The sequence below is a fragment of the Drosophila grimshawi genome, unplaced genomic scaffold (assembly GCF_018153295.1).
Source record: "Drosophila grimshawi isolate 15287-2541.00 unplaced genomic scaffold, ASM1815329v1 contig_311, whole genome shotgun sequence".
In the NCBI taxonomy this organism is placed as follows: Eukaryota; Metazoa; Arthropoda; class Insecta; order Diptera; family Drosophilidae; genus Drosophila; species Drosophila grimshawi.
In genome coordinates this window covers 20,398,886-20,425,232 of record NW_025063098.1, presented here as the reverse complement: position 1 = coordinate 20,425,232, position 26,347 = coordinate 20,398,886, and the positions used below count along the sequence as shown (strand labels likewise).

Sequence of the window (26,347 nt, the reverse complement as noted above, 5' to 3'; positions counted from 1 at the left end):
AGTGTGGCATCATCAGCCTTCCGCTGCCGTCAATCCCTTCGCATCGGCATTGGAGAAGTTATTACTGCAGCCAGGCGGAAAATTGGTTCTTTCTTCGCGTGCGAATTGTTTACACACTGCCACAAACAACGAGTTCTTTGTCGTACACAGACACACACACACACACACACACACACGACGTGGCACATGCATCAGTTGGATTCACCTGGCACGGAGCAAAGTCGGAGCCCGCATTGTGCGCGAATTTTGGTGCCTGATTGCCGCTAATGAGCGTCAAATTGAAATTCCTGCTTTGGGCGCGGCTTCTCTCCTCTGCTGCTACAAATACAACACCTAGCAACGACTACCTGCCAAGAGGTATCATCGATTTCACACCAATGCACATACACACACACACACACACACACACACACACACACATAGAGGTATTCGCTGTTGAATGTGTGCTTCATTGGTGCCAGCCTGTTTGCCTAGTGTATAAAATTTGACGTTGGGCCATCATAATCCAGTTGACTACTTAAAATTCCGCATGCAACTCATCTTGTGCCGCCTTAAAGATCCCCCCCCCCACCCCCCCAATCCATCATTCCCATTCCCCATTTAAAATGCTGCGACTCGTGCCGTATCCATTAAAATGCAAGACAGCAGTTTGCAGAGAGCTGCTCCTGCACACCGGAAATCCCCTCAACCACACACACACACACACGCACACACACACGCACACACACTCGCTGGTTGGTCAAAATGCGAGACAAGACAAACTTCAACTAAATCAAGTAAGCATGTTGTCTGTAGTCGCGTGAGCTCGACTACGAGATACCCTGAACCATATTGGCAAATTTCCATTTAAAAAGTTTTCCATACCCAAATGTAAGCTTGCTTGGAATTGCTCTCATTTCTGATGGCAGATACAGGCACTGAATAGTAATACAAGAATATGTTTTCGACTATAAAATGGGTGTTTATCGGACATTCAAATGTATCGATAACCTAGGCAGTTATCGATATAATGAAGCAAATTTGATCTCTCTTGCTATTACAGTCTCTGAGATACGCGTGATTCTACAGACGCACATAGCTTTATCGACTTGGCTGCCGATCCTGATCAAGAATATATATACCTGCTTCCAGCTGCCTGTTACATACATTTGCACAAAACCATTAAACCATTTTTAGCCATTTTCTGAACACATTCATGCTATTAACACTCAAAATTTGTTGATACATTGGAAAAGTTTTGCTGGGCAGTGTTTCATATAAGAATAAGCAGCGACTTATGTGCTAGCTGCTCGCTTAACCGGCCAGCAGCGAGGGGGAAGGTGGCTGGGGGGTGGGGGGAGGTACCAGCATTGTTTTGTTAGAGTTGCGTTCAAGTGTTTTGTGTGTGCGTCAATAAGGCCGACAGGATGTGTCAAACAGGACTCACTCTGTGTCAGCAGCTGCTAAAACTATCAGAGTCCCAGAGGGAGTCAGAAACTTTTACGAAATTTGTTTGTTCAACTGGTGACGCAGGAGCTGTTGCAAGTCGCCACAAATTATTGTAATAACTGGCGTGATAGGTAATGGCTTGCCACCCAGCGAAGAGACTAACATAAGCAAATTTAACTTTTTGGCAAAGCTATTGAATTTAGTTCATTTATCTTAATCGAAACTTTAAGGAAACTTTCTATATACTATCGTGGACAGGCCGATTTACTGATTTTACTCGCGAAACTCTACTACAATAAAGCTTGGGGCAATGTTTTCCAGTTAGTGGCCTCGGAGGGACGTCGAAGAGGGCCGATTGGTATGTCAAAAAGGCAAGACCATAAAAACTGTAGTCTCCTCTCCTATTTAGTGCGGGGCAATTTTAGAGGAAGTGCTGAACCGATTATTCTGCTTCTTCACCATGGCAGCTTTTGCAGAAACCGCCGTGAGGAACGAACAATCTGGTTGCATGCAATCAGTGTCCCTTAATGACTGGTTTCACTGTAGTACACTTCAGAGAGATTTTTTGTTTAACAAGGTCGAAGTTTGGCAGGTAGCTATTGATTTCCACTTCCTGTTTAGCTGCTGCTCAAAGTATTATCAAAAGTATCAGGTATACAGCTCACTGTCCCCACCCCTTCCCATATGAATTAAATGTTCTATTTCGGGAAACCTTTTAGCGTGCTTAATTAAAACTAATAACTTTTCGTATAGATCAACGGTCATTCCATAAATAAATTATAGTTTAAATAATTTTACAGAACAAAGAACTATTTATATGCATCTTGCTGCGATCGATTTTCAAATATTTATCAGTCACTTGGAGACACTCAAACATGGATCATTTGAGCATTCGACCCCAATATGTAAAGTTATAGTGGAGCATTCCAAGGCAGTTCTCCGGATCAAATGTGTTCTTCTGAGTTGATTCATTGCAAGGGGCCTGTCAAAATTTTCTGTAATTGCGGCAGAGAAACATTTGTTTATTTTTACTTTGGGTCGTTTTCCATTTTGAAACTAATATTTTAATGTTGCATGGAGACAATAAAAATGCTAAGCGTGTTGCGGCGTGTAGCAAAAGAACATCGCAAGGCACTTCCAAAAATATCAAAAGGTCGTTGAGAGCCGTTGGCGCTAGAGGACAAAAAACAATTTCGTTTATAAATAGAATTTTTGGGAATGGAAACGTGGCACTTCGGTTTAAATCGCTGTGTTAAGTGCAACAGGTGCGCGGCTTAGGCTCAACATCAAGGGGCATTGCTGTATTGCTGTCTACAAATAGCGGGGGCAACAAACACATAAATCAGAATGGGATGCCAAGGCACAAAAAACTCGATACTGACCGGATTATCTAAGCTAATCGGCTGGGTATATAACCGACAATTGGTACAACCAGTGACCACAAACAAGCCCACAACTTTGGCCAGCAAATGCAATTCGGTCTTTTCACTTTTACGCTCATTGCAGTTTCATGATTTGTAGTCGCACAACCACTAAAAATCCAAATATTTATTTTAGAATATCGAACTTAAGATTAGAAAGTCATTCTTGTTTTTTTTTTTTTGAATCACTTTTAGAAAGGTTGTGTTTTCTGTTTTACAGAAATGTATTTCTTAATTGTAATAAATGACGAGCATTTTTCTGAGTGCAGTTTTTAACACTTGTGAGCTGAGGAAGGCTTTGTTCATTAGTTGCCATTGCAGTGCCATGCAAATTATACGCAAGTTATTTGACGCTTAAATGAATAATTAAGAAGCGCAGTACATACTGAATGAGCCTCCCAGTCAGGCGGCATGCTACGAGAGTATGCCCCCCGGGGGCACCAGATGGGGCTGGAACACAATACTTGGCATTCCTCTCACGTTTGGGTGCGCCAAATAAATTTGAAATGTTTCATCAAACCAACAACAACAACATCAAAATAAGTCAACAGCAATTAAATCAACTTGCGTTCGCGTCTGCTTCTGAAGTTGGGTAATTAACACAAAGTCAGTCAAATTTTACACTGTCTAGCATATAAATTGTTGAATCTTGACGGCACACAATGCGGGGAACCGCACGAGGTCGGGGTAGGTGTTGTTGGAATACTACTATTATTATGACACTTGAGCACTTAATGCGCCAAGGATCAACTATAAATTGCTACACTCAGGAAAAAATCACACTGAATTTTACTTTCACGTTATTATTCAGAAACTATATTCATAAAACGGAACGTTGTCTCTTTCCAAAAACCAGGATCTTTCTTTTCGTAAATCCAGCATACATTTTTTGAACATGAAGTCAAATCGTGATTATTTATATGTATTTAATGGACATTAGTATTTTATTATTTCACATATGCAAGCAGTTTAGCTAATCTATAAAAACTTATAATTTAATTTAGAAAAAGTTATGATTCGAACTCGGTACTATTACTTATTATATTTTTCTAAATGTTATAAAAAAATAACGATTTGCTTTTCTACTTTTTAAAAATTCCCTTTCTAATGTTTAAAAATTGTTGTTCTTATAGTTATATTGTGGTTCCAAATACAACTCAGACTTTATTATTTTCAGAGCGATTTTAATTGTAGACCAATTATTTATACGTCAGTGCGATATTTCTGACTGCATTAAGAACTATGCTCGAAGAAGTACTAAGTCATATAAAAAAACTCTGGAATGTACTTATAAATATTTATTTAAGTCATCCACAATATTAAATGTCAAGCACGCCCAACAAAATGATTGCAGACGGTTCTTGTAACCAGTTTATGGTGTGCGTTTAATAGACATTTTTTTATATTATTACCGAGGGCAGCTCGCAATAAATCTGACTTTGGCCTGCTATACAACTTACCACTTTTTGATAGGCCCTCGAACGTTAAGATTACCTCCAGGCCTTATTAAATACCATCACGTTAAGTCCCTCATTATTTTTAAGCTGTCAAACAAATTGTGCCCAGCCAGAAGCCGAAATAATTATTGGTTGAAAAATGCCCTCTGTCTGTGTATGTGTTTAGGTATGTGTATTTCGGTATACATATATGTATTTTCAGGAGCCAGAGCAAACTTGAATATTTTCCGGCTGACGTGTGATCCATGAGAATTTTGATATGTGCACGAGCCCAAGTATTAGGAATCTACCCATGCATACATTTGGAGCCGCTCTTCTGAGTCGTTTCGCTTCAGCTTGACATCAACAACATCCATATCCCAAATAATTTGAGGCGACGCCGTTGACTCTGTCGTCAGTTTTTATTGCCGCGAATATTGTCGCTCATAACTTTTTAACGCGGACGTTTGCCCTTTACAAACAAGTGCAAAAAAAAAAAAAAAAAAACAAAAAAAAAAAAAAAAAAAACAAAAAAAAAAAACAACTTTTTCTCTTATTGCCAAAAAAGATCCCCACTCACACATAAATACGCACATACATATGTGAGTGAGTGTATGTGTGTGTGTGTGTATACACACACATAAGTAGCATGCGAAAGCGTATTTATTCACTGGATTCATGTTAAGTATTCACTTCGCCTCGCTTTCTGGCTCATTGTAATGTACGCACATCTTACACACACTTGCATGTATGTGTGTGTGTGTGTTTGAAGTGTTATTGTATATGTACCTGTGTGTATGTGTGTGTGTGTATGACTGTCTGCAAGTACTGCCGAGTCGATACTGCTGAGCTTATCTTTCGTAAGCGCCCCACAAGCAGCAATCAAAAACGCATTTTGGCTCCGCAAATTGCGAGTGTCACGTTCATTATTTTATATTAAATCACAACGTTTACTTAAGTACAAATACTTATATTCCTTATGTATGTGTGTGTATACATTTTTATAAGTATATACAATGCATTGGTGTGTGTGCATGTCAAATAAGACACATCGCTAATTTAAAACCCATTAATGTTTTGCACATCACCAATTATTTTCATTATTATGAGCATATTTGCATAAGGGAACTCAAACTGAAGTTTAAATTAAAAAACAAACCCTAAACAACTTGAAATTTCATTATTGTGTAAATATTTATTATGCCCTTGAATCCATAATAAATTTTGAAAGCCAGTAATATAAAGTAATTCAAAAGTATGTCGCAGAGAAAAGGAGGCCAGATATATACATATGTAAGTCTTTTTGTTCAGCACTTTAGCAATGGGCGTATGTATGAAAAACTTCAGAAAAAAAACTTCCAATAAAATGAACACTAGACAACTTTTCTACATTTCGGAATTAATAAATAATACATAAATTTAGAAAGCCTTTTTTAAATTTCTCAGAAATATATTTGTTAATAAAAGAAAATATTTCTAAAAAGTTGTAATGAAAACCTTTATTTTTGGAAACCTTCTAAATTGTAAATAAAAGGCTGCCGGGAACTACTTTCTGAATAATAATGTACGCTGTGCGGTGCTTTTAGTTGTGAGCCGAGTTCGTCACGAGCAATTATATTCACATATGAAAACAATTCAGCAGAAATTATTTGTATTTTGTGCACTTTTCAACCATCTATTTTTAAAAAGGTCTGTTTATAAATTAGCTTTGTGCCGGACTCTATTCTTATTAATGTGAAAAATGCAATACACTTCTATTATTGAATGAAAATATATCGGAAATTATGATCCCAATTTTTGTTAGCAAATTTAAAGAAGCTCTAAAAGTGAATTTTCATCACATATGTTTTTGCTTACGAAAACTCTCATGCTGCTTTAATATGCACCCGCATCACTCAAAATACGCCTTATATACATATTGGATTGTAGGGGTCCTCTTCTGCTCCACTCTAGCATTAGTCTGCCAATATACAGAGAGTTTTGTTTGGTGAATTGAGTAAGAAATCAAATTCCGCAAAACAAATTCACGGAATTATGAGCAGATGCCACGGCGTCGCTAACCACAAATAATTTCAGGATTTGCATATTGCGATTATCCGAAAGGAAGCTGCGCCTGTTGCTCAGTTTGTGCTTCTTTTCATGCTTGAAGAAGCCAAACAGACATTTTATTTCTTTTTTTTTACTTTCTTTCACGGCATTAACAGAAACAAAGGAACCAGCAGCACACGCGGCACGTAGTTCGTGTCAAAAACCGTTTTGGAAGCCATCAATCTCAAGGAAGAACAACGACAGATGACAATCAACGTGTAGCGAGGTAAAAAAAAAAAACAACAACAACACACACACTTGTACATCGAGGCAACGTCTCCAATTGATTATCGCATCAAATTGTTGGCATGTCAGCGAGGGAGCACCAAAGTTTCCCCTCGATGACATGTGATGCTAGACACACACATGTTAAGTCCCAACTTTGAGAAGCGTAATTCCCCAAGGACCACGTTTAATGCGTTCCACATAAAACTGGTCTGTTATACTAAAAACAGATGGAGCATAAAAACAGTAACATTGGCTTAGTCAGTGGGACTAGTCGGGAAGATCTTCTATAACGCTCGACAATTCCATAAAACATTTGTAGATGGCATTTAATTTGTAGCTGTAACTTTGTAATAAAACTGAAATATTGAGCACACATCTAAGACATATATATATGTATATATATATATATATATATATATATATATATATATATATATATATGTATATACTACGCTTAGCGACATTAGTTGTTTTACATCCAATCAGAGCCACTAAAATTACAATATATTGTACAAAATAGGGGGTTAACATTTTAGCTTCAATAAATTATCTCATACATCCCCTTTTTATATATATTCTGTGTACAGGGTATAGAGAACTTATTTTGAGAACAATGCTAATACTCTTAGCAGAATGATGCAATCGGATTCGTAAGCACCTTGACTTCAGAAGAAAAAAAGGAGAAGATGAATAAGGCAAGACGCAGCCCGCTTAAAAGCGTTCACTTGGAAGACAATTAAAAAATAAAATCCTGATACTGGCAGATTGTTCAGATGGGCGTAATATCTTTGTGGTAAGAAAAGAACGAATTCCCAGCGGGGCTTAGAAATAAATGCTGATGGGTATTTTTGAGTGTAAAGTTTTCGCATTTTTCATCGACTTAAGCGAGCGAATGTAAATAAGAATAGAAAGTCAGTGCCTTAATGAACTTGCGTGGCAGCTCTAAGCGAATCAACGGCACAGAAAAATGTCAAATAACAACTCAAATAAATAACAGATAAGAGACATGAGCGGCACTGAGAAACAAAGGACATTGTAGGAGGCTGCATTGTTGCCGTTGTTGTTGTTGCTGATTTTATTTTGCCATCCACGATTCAGGGAGGCAGTGATGTGAGCCGAGCTGTAAATAAGAAAAACGATAAAGCCACTTACCCAATTTCTCGCCGCACAGAACACAGTCAAAGGACTGCGTCAATATCAAGACCAGTAGTGCGAATCCTAGACTCTGGCATCTGGTCTGGGTCTGGGTCTCGGTCTGCGTCCGGGTTCGGGTTCGGGTTGTGTTCCGCCTCTTATTGGGACGTGGCTCCATCTCGAAACCTTTGCCGATGGGCGGAGCTTCGGCCAGTTAGGGAAACGAAGACAAAGTATTTCTCTATTAAGTTAGATGTTCTTTGACAGTCCTACGCACAATTCGTTTTTGGTTCTCGCAGCGGCAACCTTCATCTGCAATTAGAGTTGATTCGCGTCGTTCTGCGCTTTCTGCTTTTATACACTGCCCACACTTTAAATGGAATTCCTTCCGCTTCGATTGGCAATCTCAGCCAACAGCTGCATCAGGGCATATGGTAATAGTCACTATGGTTCGCCGCCTCCTCCTTTTGGCTGTTTGACTACAAATTGTTGAGGAAATATCACATTGATATAGGGAAGTTAATTCGAATGTTGCCTTCTTATCTGGCCCTAGTTTGTGTGTTGTCTTTTTCAACTCAATTTAGCAGCACATCAGAATCGGAGGAAAAATATGTAACCGACCCGATTTCTAAATTCTTTTCTTTTATATGTGGTTTGAGTGTCATTTTTATGCAGTTGAATTATATCTGCAAAAAAATAAGAATAAAATGCATAATCAAAATGCTGCTTATTAAAACTAAACGACATTTGGTCAATTACATTATTCTGCTTGATTATTTGATCATTTTATTTATGTAAATCCACCAAATGTGGCACAATTTAAAGTGTGGGATAAATCCACCAAATGTGGCACAATTTAAAGTGTGGGATGTACTGATCAAAATTGTTTTAAAATTCGCTTCCAAAGCTCAACACAATAAATTTATCGAAATTTCAAACGTATAAAAAAATTCGCAGTAATCAAAATTACAAATTGCTAATTATCGGGGTCCTAAAATATTTGTTGACAGTGCATCTTTTGGATTTTCTTTTGACGAACTTCATAAGCATAATAATCAATAAATATATTGATACCTTTGTAGCGGACATTAAATTTGTTCATGAAGGTCGTAAACTATTGAGGAAGGCATCTCCAACCCCATAAGTCATATTCATATATTTTTTATGAGCATAACTTGCCAAGCCAAATCCGTTTGACCGCCTGTCCGCCGATGTGTCGGACCTAATTTAGTATACCCATTTTTTCGAATTCCTGAATAAAATTTAAATCCAGTCTACAAGATAACTATTTTTTCGTATTCACAATTAGGCAAGCTACATGCTTAGAAGTCAACTTATTTTTTCATTTCGTTCAGTTTAAAAATCACCAAAATCCCAACATTAACACAAATATATTTTACAAAAAAATACTCACCATTCCTTTGTTTATTTGGTAATCCAATTGGAATTCAGCTTGTCTTGTCTATAAATGCAATCCGCCATTCAATCAAAGTCAAACTAAGCTCATGTTAGTTGCGCTTATTTGATGGCAATTTGGCTTATTATTTTGTTGCTTTCATGCGTTTATATCACTGTCACAATGTCGCCTTTAAAAGGATGATTTCAAAATAACACAAATCACTTCTTGTACAACTTTGTCAGGCAGGCAGCTTGGCCTTGTTGGAAATATTTCAAATCTTGCTTCTAAATATTCACAGATACTACCATTCAATGATTTATAGATACACATTTATTATTTGTTTATTATTATTTGTCAGTAACGTTGATTTTGCTTCTGTTTGTTTGGTTAAATCCAATTGTATTCCAAGCGAAAAGCCTTTGTTATGCTAGTTCCGTTAACAACATATTTCACTCTTGGGAGGATATTAATTTGCTGAGTCGGGAATTTGTAGCAATTCAAATTTGGCCCAACGCTGATTTGTCGTTGACCCCCTTCAATCGCAAAATTATGGCAAAACGATTTCCACAATTTTATCCACATATATATGTGTTATTCTCACAAAGGGAGACAAACAAGACCATTTCGTGCACAAGCTTCATTAAAAACAACTACAGAAGTTGAGTCACAATAACAACACTTTAGCTTTCCACAAAATTGTTACACTTATTCCCAGCATAACATATTTTGATTCTTTAAGTTTGAGATTTTATACGCACATTCACTTTTTATATTGTTACTTTAGTTTTTTCGAACGCTGATAATTTTCGTTTCCTTTTTTTCCTCCAATAACTTTACAGCTTCGAGTATTTGATTTAAATATTAAAAGAATTTTAAAAGTAAATCCGTATGCTAATTCAATTGAACTTAACGGGCACGGAATCGGCTAACTAGAATCAAGTTAAGCTCGGCGTCTTCGGATGCTGCGTAAAGTTCGCGGGAAATGTGAGAAATCGACAGACTCGGCGGGGACTTTGATGGCTTGCGTCCGATACTCTGAGATTTGCTCTGACTTTGGTGCGAAACGAGGCAGGACTGACTAGCAGCTCTTGGCATAGAAACGGGCCAAGTACTTGAGCGGAACACGAGCAAAGATAAGGATGCTTTCCGACTGCCTACGCAGAGATGCGAGATGCTGCTGCTCCCAATTTTAAGAGAACTGCAAACCATCCACGAAAGCTTTGAAATTTGCAGACTTTGACCTACAGTTGTACTGCTCGCACAGCATTCGTATGGCTTATTGTGTGTGCGAGTGGCTAAACTAGCTTCGTCCTGCGAGAGCACATCAGGCTACAAAAGCTTTCTGTGCTCCAGCTTGTGTCATAGTTTGACTTACGTTTAAGTATTGCCATACAGTCTGGAATAAACAATGAGGGAATGCCCACTGTTACCTTTGTGTAGGCAAAACAAACAAAATTTACCGAGATTTATATTATGAATTATATGACAGTCAACATACTGTTATATATGTAAGTAGCGCAATTCCCAATAGATCACAAATCTACTTAAAGATATATTAAATTGGGGCAATTGCATAGTTAATACATTCATAACTTCAATTTGCGCATAATAAATACGCATGCCGTAACTTTGAGAGACAATTAAAATTAAGAATGCGAGTCACAGTAATCCTATTAGCTGCCTTAACTATGTGATTAGGCACAGAATATATGTGGGAAAAGTTTTAAATGCTACAGCAACCACAACTCATAACACACCTAGTCCTTATGGGGGGAGGCCAAGGTCTAAAGCCAGGCAACGATATCATTATAATTCTGAGACGAGATGCTGATTGAGTCTTAAAGTGATTTAAGTCATTAGCCGTCTAAAGTTTTATTGGTCACGAGCGTACAGCCAGTGTAACTTTTGCGGGACAACTTTGGGTTTTACGTTTGCCTGAACCTTCTTTATCTAAACGTATCTATTTGCTTAATGCCCGTTTAACAGCATAAATGTCTTTGCCGATGCGTTGCTCGAGCTCGGTGTGGGTAAATCTCTAATAAGTTTAACTGCCCAGAAGTTTTCGGGAGCACACACTTGCGTCCCTATGCTCCTCTTAGATTTGTATTGAAGCCACAACGGTAATGTCTTTATGAGAGAATATCGTATTTCATGAAGATTTCTTGGGAGCACGCAACGTTTAGTAAGCACCAATGACCAAATTATATATCCTTGTTGTGGGGGGTCTCAATAGGCAGAGAGAAAGAGAGAGAGAGAGACAGAGAGTGACCACATTAAAACAGGTGTTTATTTGGCTATTAAATTTGGAAATTATATTCAATACACAAAAACAAACATTCATTGATTGAGCAACATGAAAGCAAATTTTGATTGTGGTTGCAAAATATTCAAAGCGAGTGAGAATTATGTATATATATTGAATTGATTCGAATTTTGCATATGATTAACAAGAATAAATAATAAAAATTTGAACAAGTGGTTCATACATTTTACAATATTCAGTTATCCGCGTATTGTGACCAATTCCAAAAATCAACAAAAAAAACAGCGTAGTTTTTGATTGCGAGCCTCTCCGTCGCTGGTTGCTTGCTGAGCGGCGTAATGAAATTCATGGTGCACTCCTGGGAGTAGTATTAAACTTTAAATTGTGGAGGTTCGCCATTGATGAAAGCTGAAGAAAACCTATTAAATAGTTTCTAAACAAAATACGCACAACCCAAGCCCCAAAAAGTTTCAGTTTCGTCGGAGGCATTGGACCTGCGTGTGTTGTCACCTAATATGGGACGAAGGAAACTTTGCGAAATTTTGTGATTGTTTCCCGTTAAATAAAATACCGTCGACGATATTTTGTGGCCGTTTCGCTTCTGGTTTACTCTATTAATCCCCAGTTGGCATTTAACCAAATGTTTGCGAATATTTATATTTATTTTTTTGTATACTTTCGCTTGTTTGCATTTAGTGTGATGCGCCCAATTTACAAAATTGAATTTTTAACTGCGGGAGGACTAGATATGGTAGGCTCTTGAAGTGAATGTCTGTCTGGGTTTACCCAACAACTTATTTTCTAAGGAACTCAATGTATTAAAGTCAAAACGAAACTCAACGTTTCTCGTACTTGGTAAATCTAAAGCCATTCTGCAAAACACAACAAATATGGGACCTTAATGGTGTAGCAAAGTTTTAAAGTCAATAGAAGCTCCTCTTAAACGAGCTAAATTTACTTTGGAGTTTAAAAACGTAATATGATTTTAATTTTCGTATTGTGTCAATATATTTGTAATTTACGTTTTCAGGTAAAATTCAATTTACTTTCACAGAAAATTGAAATCAAAGTCAACATTTAACCAAATTACGTCACTAAGCGTATCAAATGTAATCGAGTTGAAAATTATATTAGTTGACAGATTTTTACTAGAATTGACGATTGTTATTTGAAATGGGCACTCAAATGGTATTGATTGCAAATAATTGTGTGTTAATTTGTTTGTGTTTGCATCAGGGGATTTCAGGAGAATTTGTAGCAACACAATTGAAACAGCTGTTGAGCAGCACAGCCGGTGGTCGTTAACTTGTCAAGTTTTCGCTTGCTCATTGAAGAGTCATCATGCCAAAGGATCGGCAGCCTTGGTAATTCAATTTGCACGGCTTATAGGCATTTGGACAAACAATGCCGCCATATGTAGAGACTGATGGTGCTCCCCCGAATGCCAGCAATTGACAACAACATACCTACGCATTCTTATTCGCATTCGCATTCGTATTCGCATTCACTTTCGCATTCACATTCATTTTGTAAATGTAAATGAGTGTTCAATTGTCTCTGGCAATCATCAACAAGGGACGCAGGATAAGGACGGGCGCGATAACTACCGCTGCCACCGAGTAATTGTCAGTTTTATTTTGCTTTGTCATTTTAACGAAGTTCCAGCATCTTTAGGAGCCAAACGAGCGGAAACCCGATGTTGGGTGCCATAATTTCCCTTTGTGTACTTAAATTCAGGCAAATTAATAAAATAAATTGCGGGTAAGCACACATGCATAATATTTATTATATAAGCAGTGCTCTTTAAGTTCTTTTAGATAATGGAGATATTTGTACGCATATCCACAAATTTGTTATTCTACTTCCTTCATTTATATAAATTCGAGTCGAAAGAAATAGTGGCTCTATAAATTTAAAAAATTTGGCCATCAATATCCTTGTGTACGCTTTACAATAGCATAAAAAGGTGGTTAAATAAAATTATCTATAATATTATCTTAACCTTATTATCTATTTTTAGTTTTAAGGCATGGAAGTCATAGTAATGGTACTTTGGGACTTCCTTGAGATAAGCTCTAATAACACTGGTAAACAGTTAAACAGGATTTAGATCAAAAGATATATTTTACGCATATTTACAAAATTTGTTTTTAAATTGTACCCTCTTTATTTATTTTATTTTTACGCTTCGACGTAAAGAATACTCGTTTATAAAAAAAAAAAAACAAAAAAATATCTTTGTGTACGCTTTACTATAGAATAACGGGGTGGTTATCTAAACGTGGTCTTAACTATAAAACACACTTGCTTTATATATTAAGTTTTATGCCATGGAAGCTAGAATAAACGTCCTGTGGGACCTCCCAGCGATAAGCTTTAATAATATTGGTAAACGGTTAAAAAAGATTTGCTTGTTAGTCGCTGTGCTTAAAAAACAACCACATTGCTGCACCTTTTCCTGTCCAACAATGCGGTAGCTTTGTTGCAACTCAACGTCGGGCTGGACCTACCCTTTAAAGCAAAGACCCCGTAGCCTTTGATAGATACGGAGCCAAGCCAAGCCAAGCCCATGAAACATATAGAAGAGCTCATGTGTGCACACATTACCATAGTTTTGTGGGCCTTTAGTTGTTGTTTCTTTTGGAATTGTCTAGACAGGCGAATCATGGGGGTAAGTGTCCTTTCACATATATGCGGACACTAGACATCGGACATCGATGCATGTGCTGGCACGCACACAAACAGAATGCTGGTTATCCTTTGAGCACACACAGTTGCAGTTTCTGCCCGATGCAGTTGCTCATTTCTTTAATAATCGTCACCCGGAGCAGACCTTGTTTCGCACCAGCTCTTCTTAGACAGTTTTTTGCTTTAAAGTTAAGTGATTCCTAATGTGGAATACTGTGATTTCAGTAATGTATTTTAATACACTGTGGATTGTCGCTGGAGCTATATCAGTGCACACATTTAAAAATCAAATAAGCCCCCACAATGAAGGTTAGATTTCTACATTTTATTGGATTGCTTTAAAAAAAATGTTAAAAAACGAATAAAAACAACAGCAAGCTTTACTGGTTCAATCAGAAAGTGTGTCAAAAACACAGAATATTTTAATCCAGTGAAACAAATTGTTACATTAAGTTACTATATGTGTATGTGAAATTATTTCAATTCAGTTGACTTGATTATCGAACGAGAAAAAATGAGATTTATGTGTAATATTGAATTAAAAGCAATTTATTACCAGAGTTACCGGAGAGTTATTTTCGCAGATAAAACAAAGATTATATTAAGTTACCCATAAAAACCCGTTTTAATTTGATTTACTGATCGACTTTCATAGTCACAAAATGACCGGCAAACTGCTGAATGATTTCTTTTTTATTTGATGGCAAACTCATTATCAACTGCTACGGCAAAATCATCACAATGGTGGGTTGAAAGGGACTTTAGGATGTATGACCGCAATTTTAATGTCTTTCACAAATTTTAATGCGAAAAACAATTGCGTCGGACACAGCCGAATAGTCGCTCATAGTTTAATATGCAATAAAAGTTCATTGTCTATTTAAATGTGATTTGGTGGTGAACTTCGCTTTCGTTATAAATCTACGCAACCAGGAGCACCCTGTGCAAGTTTTGGAAGTCAAAATGTTTGCCAAAGCTCTGAAAAGCTTTTGCAGATTCAGAAGCCTTTGGTATGTGGTCCAAGGAACACGTGCTTTTGTCACCAAAAATCAAGTTAATCTGATTTTAACCACAATTGCCAAGTTATTTATAAAATTACATCAGAAAACATTCTATGAAAAGGATTGACAACACGAAATTGATTGAATATGTAAATCTTGAGAAGCCATTATTAAGACATATATGCACAGATAGATTAATTAAATCATTTTATAGAAACTTAGAAGTAATATTGCAGTTTGATAATTCAGCAGATTCATGATTCAACTTTCGAATTGACAAAATAAACAAACAAATATGTTAAAGACAGCAAACACTAATTACTGTATTGCATTCTGATATGAACGTCAGACTGACATACACATTATATATTCCGGCGCCTTACACACTCTGCGCAGTGCATTTAAACAATGACGAAATATTCGACACATTCTCTGTTGCAGCTACATCAAACAACGACCACAATCGCCGGCATTGTCAAAGCCGCAGTATTTAGATAGCTTAACATGTACATAAATATATATTTTTAACATACCAAAATATGTACGTGTGCATAAACAAATGCACAAATATGTTTATGCGTCCCGACTCATCGTGCTATTCCCCTACATTTGAGATAGTTCGCTTCATATTCTGTGCGCGCTTCATTTTCAAATAATTCAAACTCAGCAGACAAACAAGAAGAGGGCGCCCAAGTGTCATAAAAACAAATATTCCAGGAAGCTTCAAACAATGCCGGAGGAAGTCATGGCAAGCGACCGTCAATGACAATCTACTTGCAAGTCACATAAAATCAATCAGAGTTGCAGTTGCGCAGCGCAGCAGTTGCATATGTATAAATGCATGTGTGTGTAATTCGGGGTGCCACTCATAGGGAATGCTTGCAGCAATTAGTGACGCACGAGTAGAGTAAACAGATGTTAATTTCATAGTTTGGCGTAAATCAGCTCCATAAATTTATACATATATATTTATTGCGCAAACACTTAACTTGGTGGGAGTAGAGCATTTAGCAAATAAAATAAATCTGAGAGAGCAACAAAATTGAATTCACGTCGATTTTGAATATTCTTTGCAAGTATCAAAAGCTCTGCACATTGAACACCTTACTAGGCAAACACTGTGCTTGCCACATTTTATGATTTAGTTGTGCAAACAAATAATCATATCCATCATATTGATTTGATAACTAAATATTTAATCGTTTTATTTAATTGGGTTAGCAATTTCACACATCTTTAAATGCATATGAAATATAAAATATAATGTTAATAATTCTTGTATGATGACCTGTTCAATAATTTCGTCGTTTCAGCAAATATAATGTTTCAGTACAGTGAACAATCTTGAAGCAATATGCAAATTGTATTAAGCTCATCAAACAGATAAACACACGCACACCCCCCAATTCAAAGGTGGACATGCAAATGGATTATTATAGCAATCCATGGACATGGATGAAGTGGCACAGCATTGACACACTTAATGGGAATCACTTTTCGCAGTTCGAAGAGCGGCACTTTAAGTTGGACAACTTTATCCACAGACTTTCCCTTTTTGCCCCTGCAGACAAACTCGACTGAAAAGTTGTTGTTGATGTTGATGTTGTTGCTGTTGCTGTTGTTATTGTTGTGTCGTTGCTGTTGTTGCCAGACGGATGCCATAGAAACAGAGAGGACAAATACATCTCCATTGATGTAGGACGACTAGTGTGGAGTCTGGTTCGTTGGTTGGTCGTATTGCTGCCTGGTGATTGTCCCTTTGCGGGATGTCGGATATTCAACTAAGTAAATTATGCAAATTCTTATGCTTGAAATGCCTACTTGGCAGTTTACATTTGAAATGCCGCCAAGCGCTGAGTAGAACGAAACGAACTAGAAATCGGACACGGACTTTTGGGCAACAAGCAGACAGGCAGACAGGCAGGCATTCAAGGACGACACTCGGATGGGGGGGCAGTGACAGGCAGACACTTTTGACTGGCAGCCACACACTGATTGCTGTAAACGATCCAACTAATATATTCAAACGTTGGCATTTATGCATGCAAACATATTCACATGCACATGAAGAGAAGCATTTGCCATTTGGGTAAGTTCATTTATGGGTACATTGATAAAAAGTAAACAAGGACCCAATTTTGTACAGCACTTGACAGATGTTTGATTGTGTTGCTACTCAAATTATATATTACACCAGCAGCAGTAGCAGCAGCAGTAGCAGCAACAGTAGCAACAGCAGCAACAGTAGCAACACCAAAAACAATAGTAACAACAACAATTTATTTAACATCATACAGCATCGTTTAGGGCCTGCATCAATTGTGCCGCATTCCCGTCCCACACCCTCCCCGTCCAGTTGTACAGATACAGTCTCAAAGGGATGACAATCTCGAAACAGTCTCTGTTGGCCAACTACAAATGAATACAACGAATCTGACACACCCACTGCCTACAAACACATGTATGATTGTACATACATACATACATACATGTATAGGCATGCATTTCCCATTCTCAATGACATCCCCCAGGCCCAACGTGTCCCATGCTCGGCACTCGCATCGAGTATTACCGGCCTCAAATTCCACACAAGCAATATTTATAGGCAGCTTATGGGGGTGGAGGTGGGACGAGGGGCGATGGGAGATGGGTATATGTGTGGCAGTTAAATTGAATTGAAAGCTTTGTTATCGTACTGACAGAATTATGATGCGATAATGCTCCTAATGACCTGTTTTCGTTGTCAATTTCGTTTAAAAATAAACTAAAACTGTGAAATTTAATTAAGGTGCCCAACGCCTGGTAAAAGCCGGAAAATCATTTTGGTCAAGCGATAAATTCAATTTAACACCCATTGTGTTAAAAACAAAAATAGCTCACAATCAGCTCGCACCCTCAGGCAGGTAACGGAACACACACACCATAATACCCTCCCCCTCCTCCTCCTACACCCCATCACTTTCCCCTCCCAACCACAAAATATTGAACTCATCAGTGACACTTTCACGTGTGTGTTACCAGACCAGCCTCAGGGGTTGCAAACATTTACATTAGGACAATTTTGTGTTATTTTTTAATGGTCTATTTCAGATGCAGTCGAAATTAAAAGCATTCAAAAAAATCACTTTAAAGCAACTTTAACATTGGGAAACGTTTAGTTATTATCGACATATAATCTCTCTGAAACCAAATTATAAATCGGAATTCGAACCCGCCTTGCTGTTCGTTTGCTCGAACATTGATTCAGCTGCCAAGGATGCCACACACCACACACTGAACTTGATCAATATGTAAACAATTTCAAAAGTATTTTCATTATTTTCAAAAATTTGAAAGTACCATAAACTCATAATCAGGCACTGCTGATTACTATCAGCTGCAGCCGCTTGCTTTTATGTGAAAATTATTCCATCCTGTGGCACTAATGACGCGTACCTAGAGCTAATACAGTGCTCATGTATACACATATGTGAGTGTGCACTGTACATATGTGCCCATGTTCTTATGAGCCATTAAGGCCGCCTTGTACACAACTTTGGCAAGTGCTCGGCATGACACTCTGTCTGTGTGATGGCAAATGAAGAGCAAAAGATGTGGCTCAAAGTGTTGTGGGTGTGTTATTGGGGGCTAGCCACCGGAACTCAGCTGTGAAACACAACGCAACCAAATTCAACGACTATTAGCAACAGCAGTAACAGCAGCAACAGCTACGAGGTGTGTGGATAGACCTACGACAAGCCGCAGTCGCAGTCATCGAATTCGCACTATGAGCGAAGAGCTCGCAGTGCTTTCCATGAGCAAACAAAGAGCAATGACAACGATGTCGGCGTAAACAAAGGCGAGTATGCATGTGTGTGTTTGTGGGTATGTGTGTGTGTGTGTGTGTGTGTGTGTGTGTGCTTGTGGGTGTGTGTTTGTGGGTGTGTGTGTTTGTGTGTGTTTGTGGGTGTGGGTGTGTGTTACGTCGATGCCAATTGTCGTAGCTTGCCAAGCCCATGTCCGTCATTATTGCAAACAAGCAAAGAGTAGTTAGGTCTGCAGGTAACCCAATATGTGTGCATGTGCATGTCCATGTGGATGTGCATGTGTGTGAATATGCACAGTTTGCCACAACAGTTGCTGGCTAGTTGACTATTGGACACGATGATGAACAACTGCTGTCAAATCGAAATGATTGTGTGAACTGGATACGTGCAATTCCCCATTATTGTAATTACAGTTTTCAACATTAAAAATTAACTCTTGTAATTTCCACAAAATCAATCGATTAATATTTTGTGGTATACAAAATATAAATAACATTTTTAAATACATTTTTATACAAAAACACATAAATCATGCCAATGCATTTAAATTAAAAAAATAATTTTTATGTACTTCTGCACTTTCTGTTCATTTTATAAATTTGTTAATCAACTTAATCAAAACACTTTAAAATCGCTCTGGAGTTATGTAGACATTTCGACTTCAAAAATTGACGCAATTTTTTATACACATGGACTCCTACTTTACTCAGTTTGGTGGTGTTATATTGTATGTCCTATCAAATCAAATCTGAACCAATCTGTTCCACCCAATGAGCGCCACCGCATTTGTTGGTGCGACAAAGGAACCGCGCTTAACATCGCCATTGCCCCACACGCTTACCACACGAACGCAGGCATACACACACGCAAACAGAAGACATGGCAAACCAAAGTAGAAAATTGTGCTGAGGGAGACGGGGGGAGTGGCATGTTTGCGCCATGGCGAGAGCAACAGAAAACTAACCACAGCTGCACGTGTGAGGCAGACGAGACGATGGAAGCGGAAAGTTTGCCGCACGTGGTTCAAGCGGAAAACGGAAGGGAAGCACGCCAACAAGACGCTCCTCACTGCCTGCCGTTCATCGTAATAACTTCAGCGAAGCAAGCGAAACATGTGGAAAAAAGTCAGCAGACAAGCCCAGCACAAGCACACAGTATTCACTGAATGTGTGCGGTGTCGCATTGTAGTGAAAGTGTCCCGCACACACACATGCTAGTACAACCACTGCCACACCCGCATATACACACACACACACACACACACACACTAACGCAAATGAATGTTTTTGTGGGTGTCGGTTGTTTCGAAAGAAAAACTACATGACATGTTTCAACGTCAAGCGTTCGCTGGGGGGCCGTCTATTCCTCAGCCTTATCAACAGGCGGCAGGGCAGATAAAAACGAAGCGAACGAAAGCAGTTGCGCAGACAGGCACAGAAATCTGAATTAGGCGGCAAGCGATGTTTGCGGCGTGTCTCTGGCGGCACACCACACTCTCCAGGCCCTATCTTCCAGTGTCCCTGTCGTGTCTGTCGTGTATTATTACCCTTCACGTCGATCGCCAGGATTCTGGGCATTTCGCCCCAGGTTATATATACCAATATATATATATATATATTTATATATATTGCATGTATAAAAATGTGCTCGTTTGTTTCTCTGTGAGCCGGCTGGCGGTGTTGGTGTCGCCCTGCACAACGTAATTTATTTTTGGCGCAATTGCCGAAGAGAAGGCTGTGTCAGCCACGCCGCTCTCATGTTATACCCATCAGGACATTGGCTGCAGCCAAGCTCATGGTCCTCGCACTCTTTGTGGCAGCATGTGAGGGCATTAAGTGTATTCCACATGAGTGGATTTGCCGAGATTCGCGATTCACATCGTGTTAGGTGTTTAACGTGGATCAAAGAGAAATCGCTTGCAGCACTTTTATCCAACCCGCCAGCATCCAACAGCAACCAACTAAATCGACTCGAAACGTCAGTCTCGGCACATTAATGTTGCCGTCAGCTTAGATCGCAGCATGTCTCTTGATTAATTGCCTGTACGCATTTAATACAATAAATACTACACTCAATATAATTAAATTTAATGGGAAGCTAAATTTGGAAGAAAAGTACATCAGGTATAAATAATAAAACAGATAATAATTGATTCATTTATAAGGATAGTGGGACAAGCCTGTCTACGAGAGCAGCTACAATTGCTTTATCAAAGAGTATATTTTATAAAAATATTAAAATACCATTATTGATCAAATTAAATCAGTTTCAGCCTCATAACCATATTATATTATGATGAGCAGCGAATAACCAGTTGAGATTGCAATCACGTCGTTTCTTTTTTGCCAATATGCCAACAATAAATCTAAGAAAGAAGCTATTTAAAATATATATATATGTACATGTATTAAGACCCAGCCAAAAACTGAACATAGACAGCTTAGCAAGCGCTTATACATAAGCGTTTTGATTTTTTCGAGTGCTTAGCTGTGTGTAGTATGTATGGAATATGTTATTAGCCATATGCGTAAGCGAGTCAATGCATGTAAATTGTGAAATATTTACCCACTCTGTTAGCCATGTCGATTTGTATGTGTTGGGACTTATCGTTAACAATTCATATGACTCGTACATGAACACGAACAATGTTCACGTTGTTTACTTTATTGGTACAAATTGTAAAAACGTTAAAGTAAACATAATTTATTTGTCGATTATGTCACGGTGTAGCAGGTACATGAGCCTCTTTCTCTTTTTCGCACTTTCCGAATTGTCTTTTTTTTCGGACTTTATGCACAATGGCTAAATACATTTGTTTATTTTTCAGGACAATGCGCGTCCATTTCGGAAGAAGCTTTTTATACCCTTAACCCATTAAAAATGGCTAAAAGGGGGGCTTAACAATTTTGTGAAAGGGCAGAAGGAAGCAACTATGAGGTATATGTATATATTCTATATCTGAATCAACATCCGCCAACAACAGTCTATAAATCTCAGGGACTATATGGGCTGGAGACATCAAATTTGTAACGTAGTCTCTCGAATACCCCGCACAGACCAAGTATAGTTAATTTTATCGGTAGCTGCTGGAATTTTGCTAATATTGATGCATATCAACTTCCGATAACAATAAAGGCAGAGGCATACAATTTACAGATTATATACATTGATATATTATGAATCAAGAGGACAAATTTTATCCAGACCCTACCAAACCCTATTCGCAAATTTAATGTGAGGTAAATAGCATAATAGCACTAAGCAAACAATAAATTGTCAGCTTAGTTATAATAGTCAAAGTTAGCTAAAATATATGTTTTTACTCTGCAGCGTCTCGTTATCGTATATATATATATATATAGCGCATAGGTTGATTCACAAGCCCGAACTGAAATCACCGACTTTCAACAAATGTGCATACATATATATATATATATATATCGGTGATTTCAGTTCGGGCTTGTGAATCAACCTATGCGCTGCCCTAATTTTTTTGTTCCACTCTTCATTATCTGTGCCGGCAGTAAGAAATGTGACAAAACTTTTAACTAGAGTATATTTACCAACTGGATTCAGAATATCTCGTAATCGAGCTCACTCGAATTTAACATTTTTACTGGCTTTGTTTTTGCCAGTTGGAGCGAGTTGCCTGTTAGTGTCGGTCATACTCAGACTCAGTCCTGAGACTAAGCCCAATTTCATGCCGCGCTTGTCACTGTGCAGTATCGTATTCCACAGTCATAGGTGCAAATGTAGATGGGGATGTGGCGCTGTCAACTCGGATGCCGACGGCGGGTATCATTATCATTGCCAACGACATTGCGTCATTAAGCGAGTTGCTCAACAACCGGAAAGTCAAATGTCCTTGCGACTCAATGGCCCGATCGCAATCGGTTTTCTCAATTTGCTGTAGGCACATTCACACAATCACACATCCAATATGTACGTAAAAACGTTTGTATAGTAAACATGCAACGTTTTGTTGCAGCCACTAAAACAGGCAAATAAGTCCTACCTGTGATTTCAGCTGGATAAACGATTCGGTATGCACTCGACTATATTTATCACAAGTTCAGGCCATAAGTTCAGATGTGGAGCTTCAGGCTGGTTTATCGAGCCACACTTTTGCCGGCACTTTCACTGGGCAGCCGCAAGGACCACAATATTGCCGCCTGGCGACTGAACTGTAAATTTATGGCTTGCATTTGTTTTGCACTCTCGATTTGATTAATGTTGTGACAGCTTTACAAGTGTCGCGCCCCGAGCAGTCTGCGAGGCCAAAGTTCGTGTGGGGATTCATCATTTACGCAACGACCAACAGACCAACAGTTGTCTGAATGCTGTGTACTATACATATGCATACATACATATATATATATATATATATATATATACACTAAAAGCACTTGGCATTATGAAATTGTAGTTTGAGAATAAACTTTTGATATACGCTCAATTTAAGTTGAAAGTTAATGGAAATCGAATGACATATAGGGGAATTACAAACATAAAATGATGTATGAAAATGCATAATAAATCTTTGTCATTCAAAACAGTTCTTGTGCCATTTCATAGATATGTGCTGCTTTAAGAAATGAATTTAGTCTTACCATATTTGGTATACGATCTTTCACACATCTTTCTCACTGTGTATATCGTTTATTTAGCCGTTTGTCAGTTGGCTAGGGAGGTGTTGCCATGACTTCTTGTCGCGGGTCTGTTGTGCCAGAATGATTGAGGCGTTTATATAATCCGTTTGTCATGGCCTCTGACAAAAGCTAATTGTCGCTAGTGTTGGGTCTGTGTGTGCATGTGTCCATGTGTCCATGTGTCCATGTGCCCATGTCCATACCAAAAGGACTCGCAAATGGTTTTATTGTGACATTTCATTTTTACGCCCTCTGAATGCAGATGGTCTTGATTAATTATCGCCAAACTGTCGAGCTGACTTTGACACTGCTGCTCTAGCAAAGAGTTGACTGCCTGATTTTGTCGTCCTCTGACAGTAGACAGCAAATGTTGTGCGCAATTTGGGTTACTCATGCCAATGCCGACAGTCACACTCACTCACTCACCCACTCACTCAATCTCACACCGACAACGTTACACCATCAGACCATCACGCATTCAAGCTATGCTTGCAACTTATTGTAGCAAGAGCACGAGCTCACGGCTTGTCAGCGATAATCAGTTGGCAACAAAGTTTTAAGCGTGAACTCAACCGCAATTTCCGCATCACCAAGATAAGCGTCGCGTCCTCAACGGCAACGGTGGCGCCACAGATAGCCGAGTGCGGCTTGCTGGAATGAGCCGAATTGAACAACGTGTACGGCCCACGTACAATTGTTTACCAAACATAATTTATTCAAAATGGGCATTTAAATAGGTACCTGGTGCGGAATATTCATTTGCATTTAAACATTTGAAATCATTCGATGCAATTGAGTACTATTGAGTACTCAAAGTGTTACATTCCGATTCACTTATCCCACAGTTGCTTTCGATTATAGAGGCACACATCTACTTAACTGGGTCACGGTGTGCCGTTTGACCTTCAGTAGCATGCATACATAAATATTAAAGTACATTTGAGGAGCAAATAAATACATTTCATTAAAATTGCACCCAATCTGGGCAACATATGGTAAAATCAATGGTCAATCCCAATTAAAATCCGACGTTCAGACTTTACGGAACCAGGATTGCTGGCCATTCGGATATTCCGAAGAGTGAAATTTCAATCAGAGATAGCCAAGCATCGATTTACTGATGCTCATCGAGCCAACGACACAAACAAATAGACTGCGGACTCTGCCCTCAGGTTCAACATATTTATATATGTATATATATATAACGTGTGGACGTACGTCGAATACCGTACACCGTACGCTGTACGCTGTACGCCGGACGAGAATGTTAACCTTTAACCGGTCGATCTGCGTCTGACACTGTCCGTCTGCATGTGGAATTTATTTATCTTGGTTTTATGCAAATGCCCGAGAGCGTTTGATTGTCATGAGAATCTGCTGCTTAGACATGCTTTCATTTCATTTTCTCAAGTCTTCTCGTCCCGACTCGTCCCGTCCGCACTTAACATATTCACTTACACTACACACACTCACACACACACATATATATATATTTATATACTTGACATCGGTGACCTGAGTGTGCGTAAGTAGTCCTCTCTGGTAGGCAATCATTTTTTAAACAAAGACTAATATCATTTATATTGAGTGGTCCGAACTTCACAGCCTTAGGACATGTTTGATATTGAATCATCCCATTCATACATGTGTATCATAAAAATTTACGCCTAATCTTATCCCAACCATATGTAACTACTTACTTGGGATGCCTTTAAACCTATGATGCTTATAAACATTGTAAGTATTAAGAAGACATAAATTAAATGGTTCTTTCTTCGCTCTTAAGCAACATTTATCATCAACAGTGTTTGTATAACCACAATGAATGGGAGCAAATATGCATATATACAACAGAAAACGACAAACACCTTTTGTTTGCTGGATTTCAATTTGCAGGTTGCGTTGAAGGTAACTTCTGCAAATCCAGCTTAAGCTCTGAAATCGACTATTTATGCATATGACGAACTAAAAGGAAAACAATTGGCGCAAGCATAAAACAGTCATAAGGACTTCGAGTAGGTCCTCTATTGTTGACAATACATAGTTACATAAATTAGAATCAAATTAGGTCCACAAAGCAACGGTATATGTGTGGCTTGCAAGAATGACCGTTAACGCATGTGTTGCGCATTTTTGTATAAGAGTTCTCTCACTCTCGCCTCTGACGTTCGCTCTTTCACATTTCTCAGCGGTTGTTTGTCGCAACATGTTGCTAGCAACATTTACTGCTGTCGAGGGCGCTGACATGTAAACATGCATGTGGCACTAGTAAAATATTTCATATAGTATAAGTTAGATATAGGAGCGCGATCCGAATTACACTTTTTTTTTATGTAATCAACGCAACGTTATCTACATATGTGCATATACTGCGTATTATATCTAAATCTTTTTTTTTTATATAAATATGCGTATATTTGTATTTGTGTATGATATTGTAGAAAAAATCTCAACATTTCCAATAAAAAAACTATATGAAACTCAGACTCATTGTGATTTTCTAGGTTTCAGGTGGCCAGCAACCTTTCACTATAACAATAAAACTGTCAGTCGATGAACCTTGGTATTTAGTTACAAATCGTCTCGTCTTTTGTTGCTTAATGCTTATCAGTTAGCTGATCTCTTATTTTCACTCCTGGATCACAAGAAACTCTTTCAACATGTTGTCGCTGCTTTTATTGTGGTTATTGTTGCTGTTGCTGAGGGTTGAAAGCACTTTACTCTCGATGCACAGAGAAAGAGAGAGAGAGAGGCAGAGAGAGAAAGTGAAAGAGCGCTCAGCTGGTACTCTGCTGCTATTCTCGTG

The 26,347-nt window shown here is 38.4% G+C and overlaps 1 protein-coding gene across 1 annotated transcript in view; it reads right to left on the bottom strand.

Annotated features, from left to right (window-relative positions):
* Window positions 1-8,365, bottom strand: part of LOC6567207 — a 30,684-nt gene extending 22,319 nt beyond the window's left edge. The window contains exon 1 of the mRNA XM_032740256.2: window positions 7,754-8,365. Within this exon, the coding sequence (XP_032596147.1) occupies window positions 7,754-7,913 (160 nt within the window). The 5' untranslated portion in view covers window positions 7,914-8,365. The remainder of the gene's footprint in view (window positions 1-7,753) is intronic.
* Between the last annotated feature and the right edge of the window lie 17,982 nt (window positions 8,366-26,347).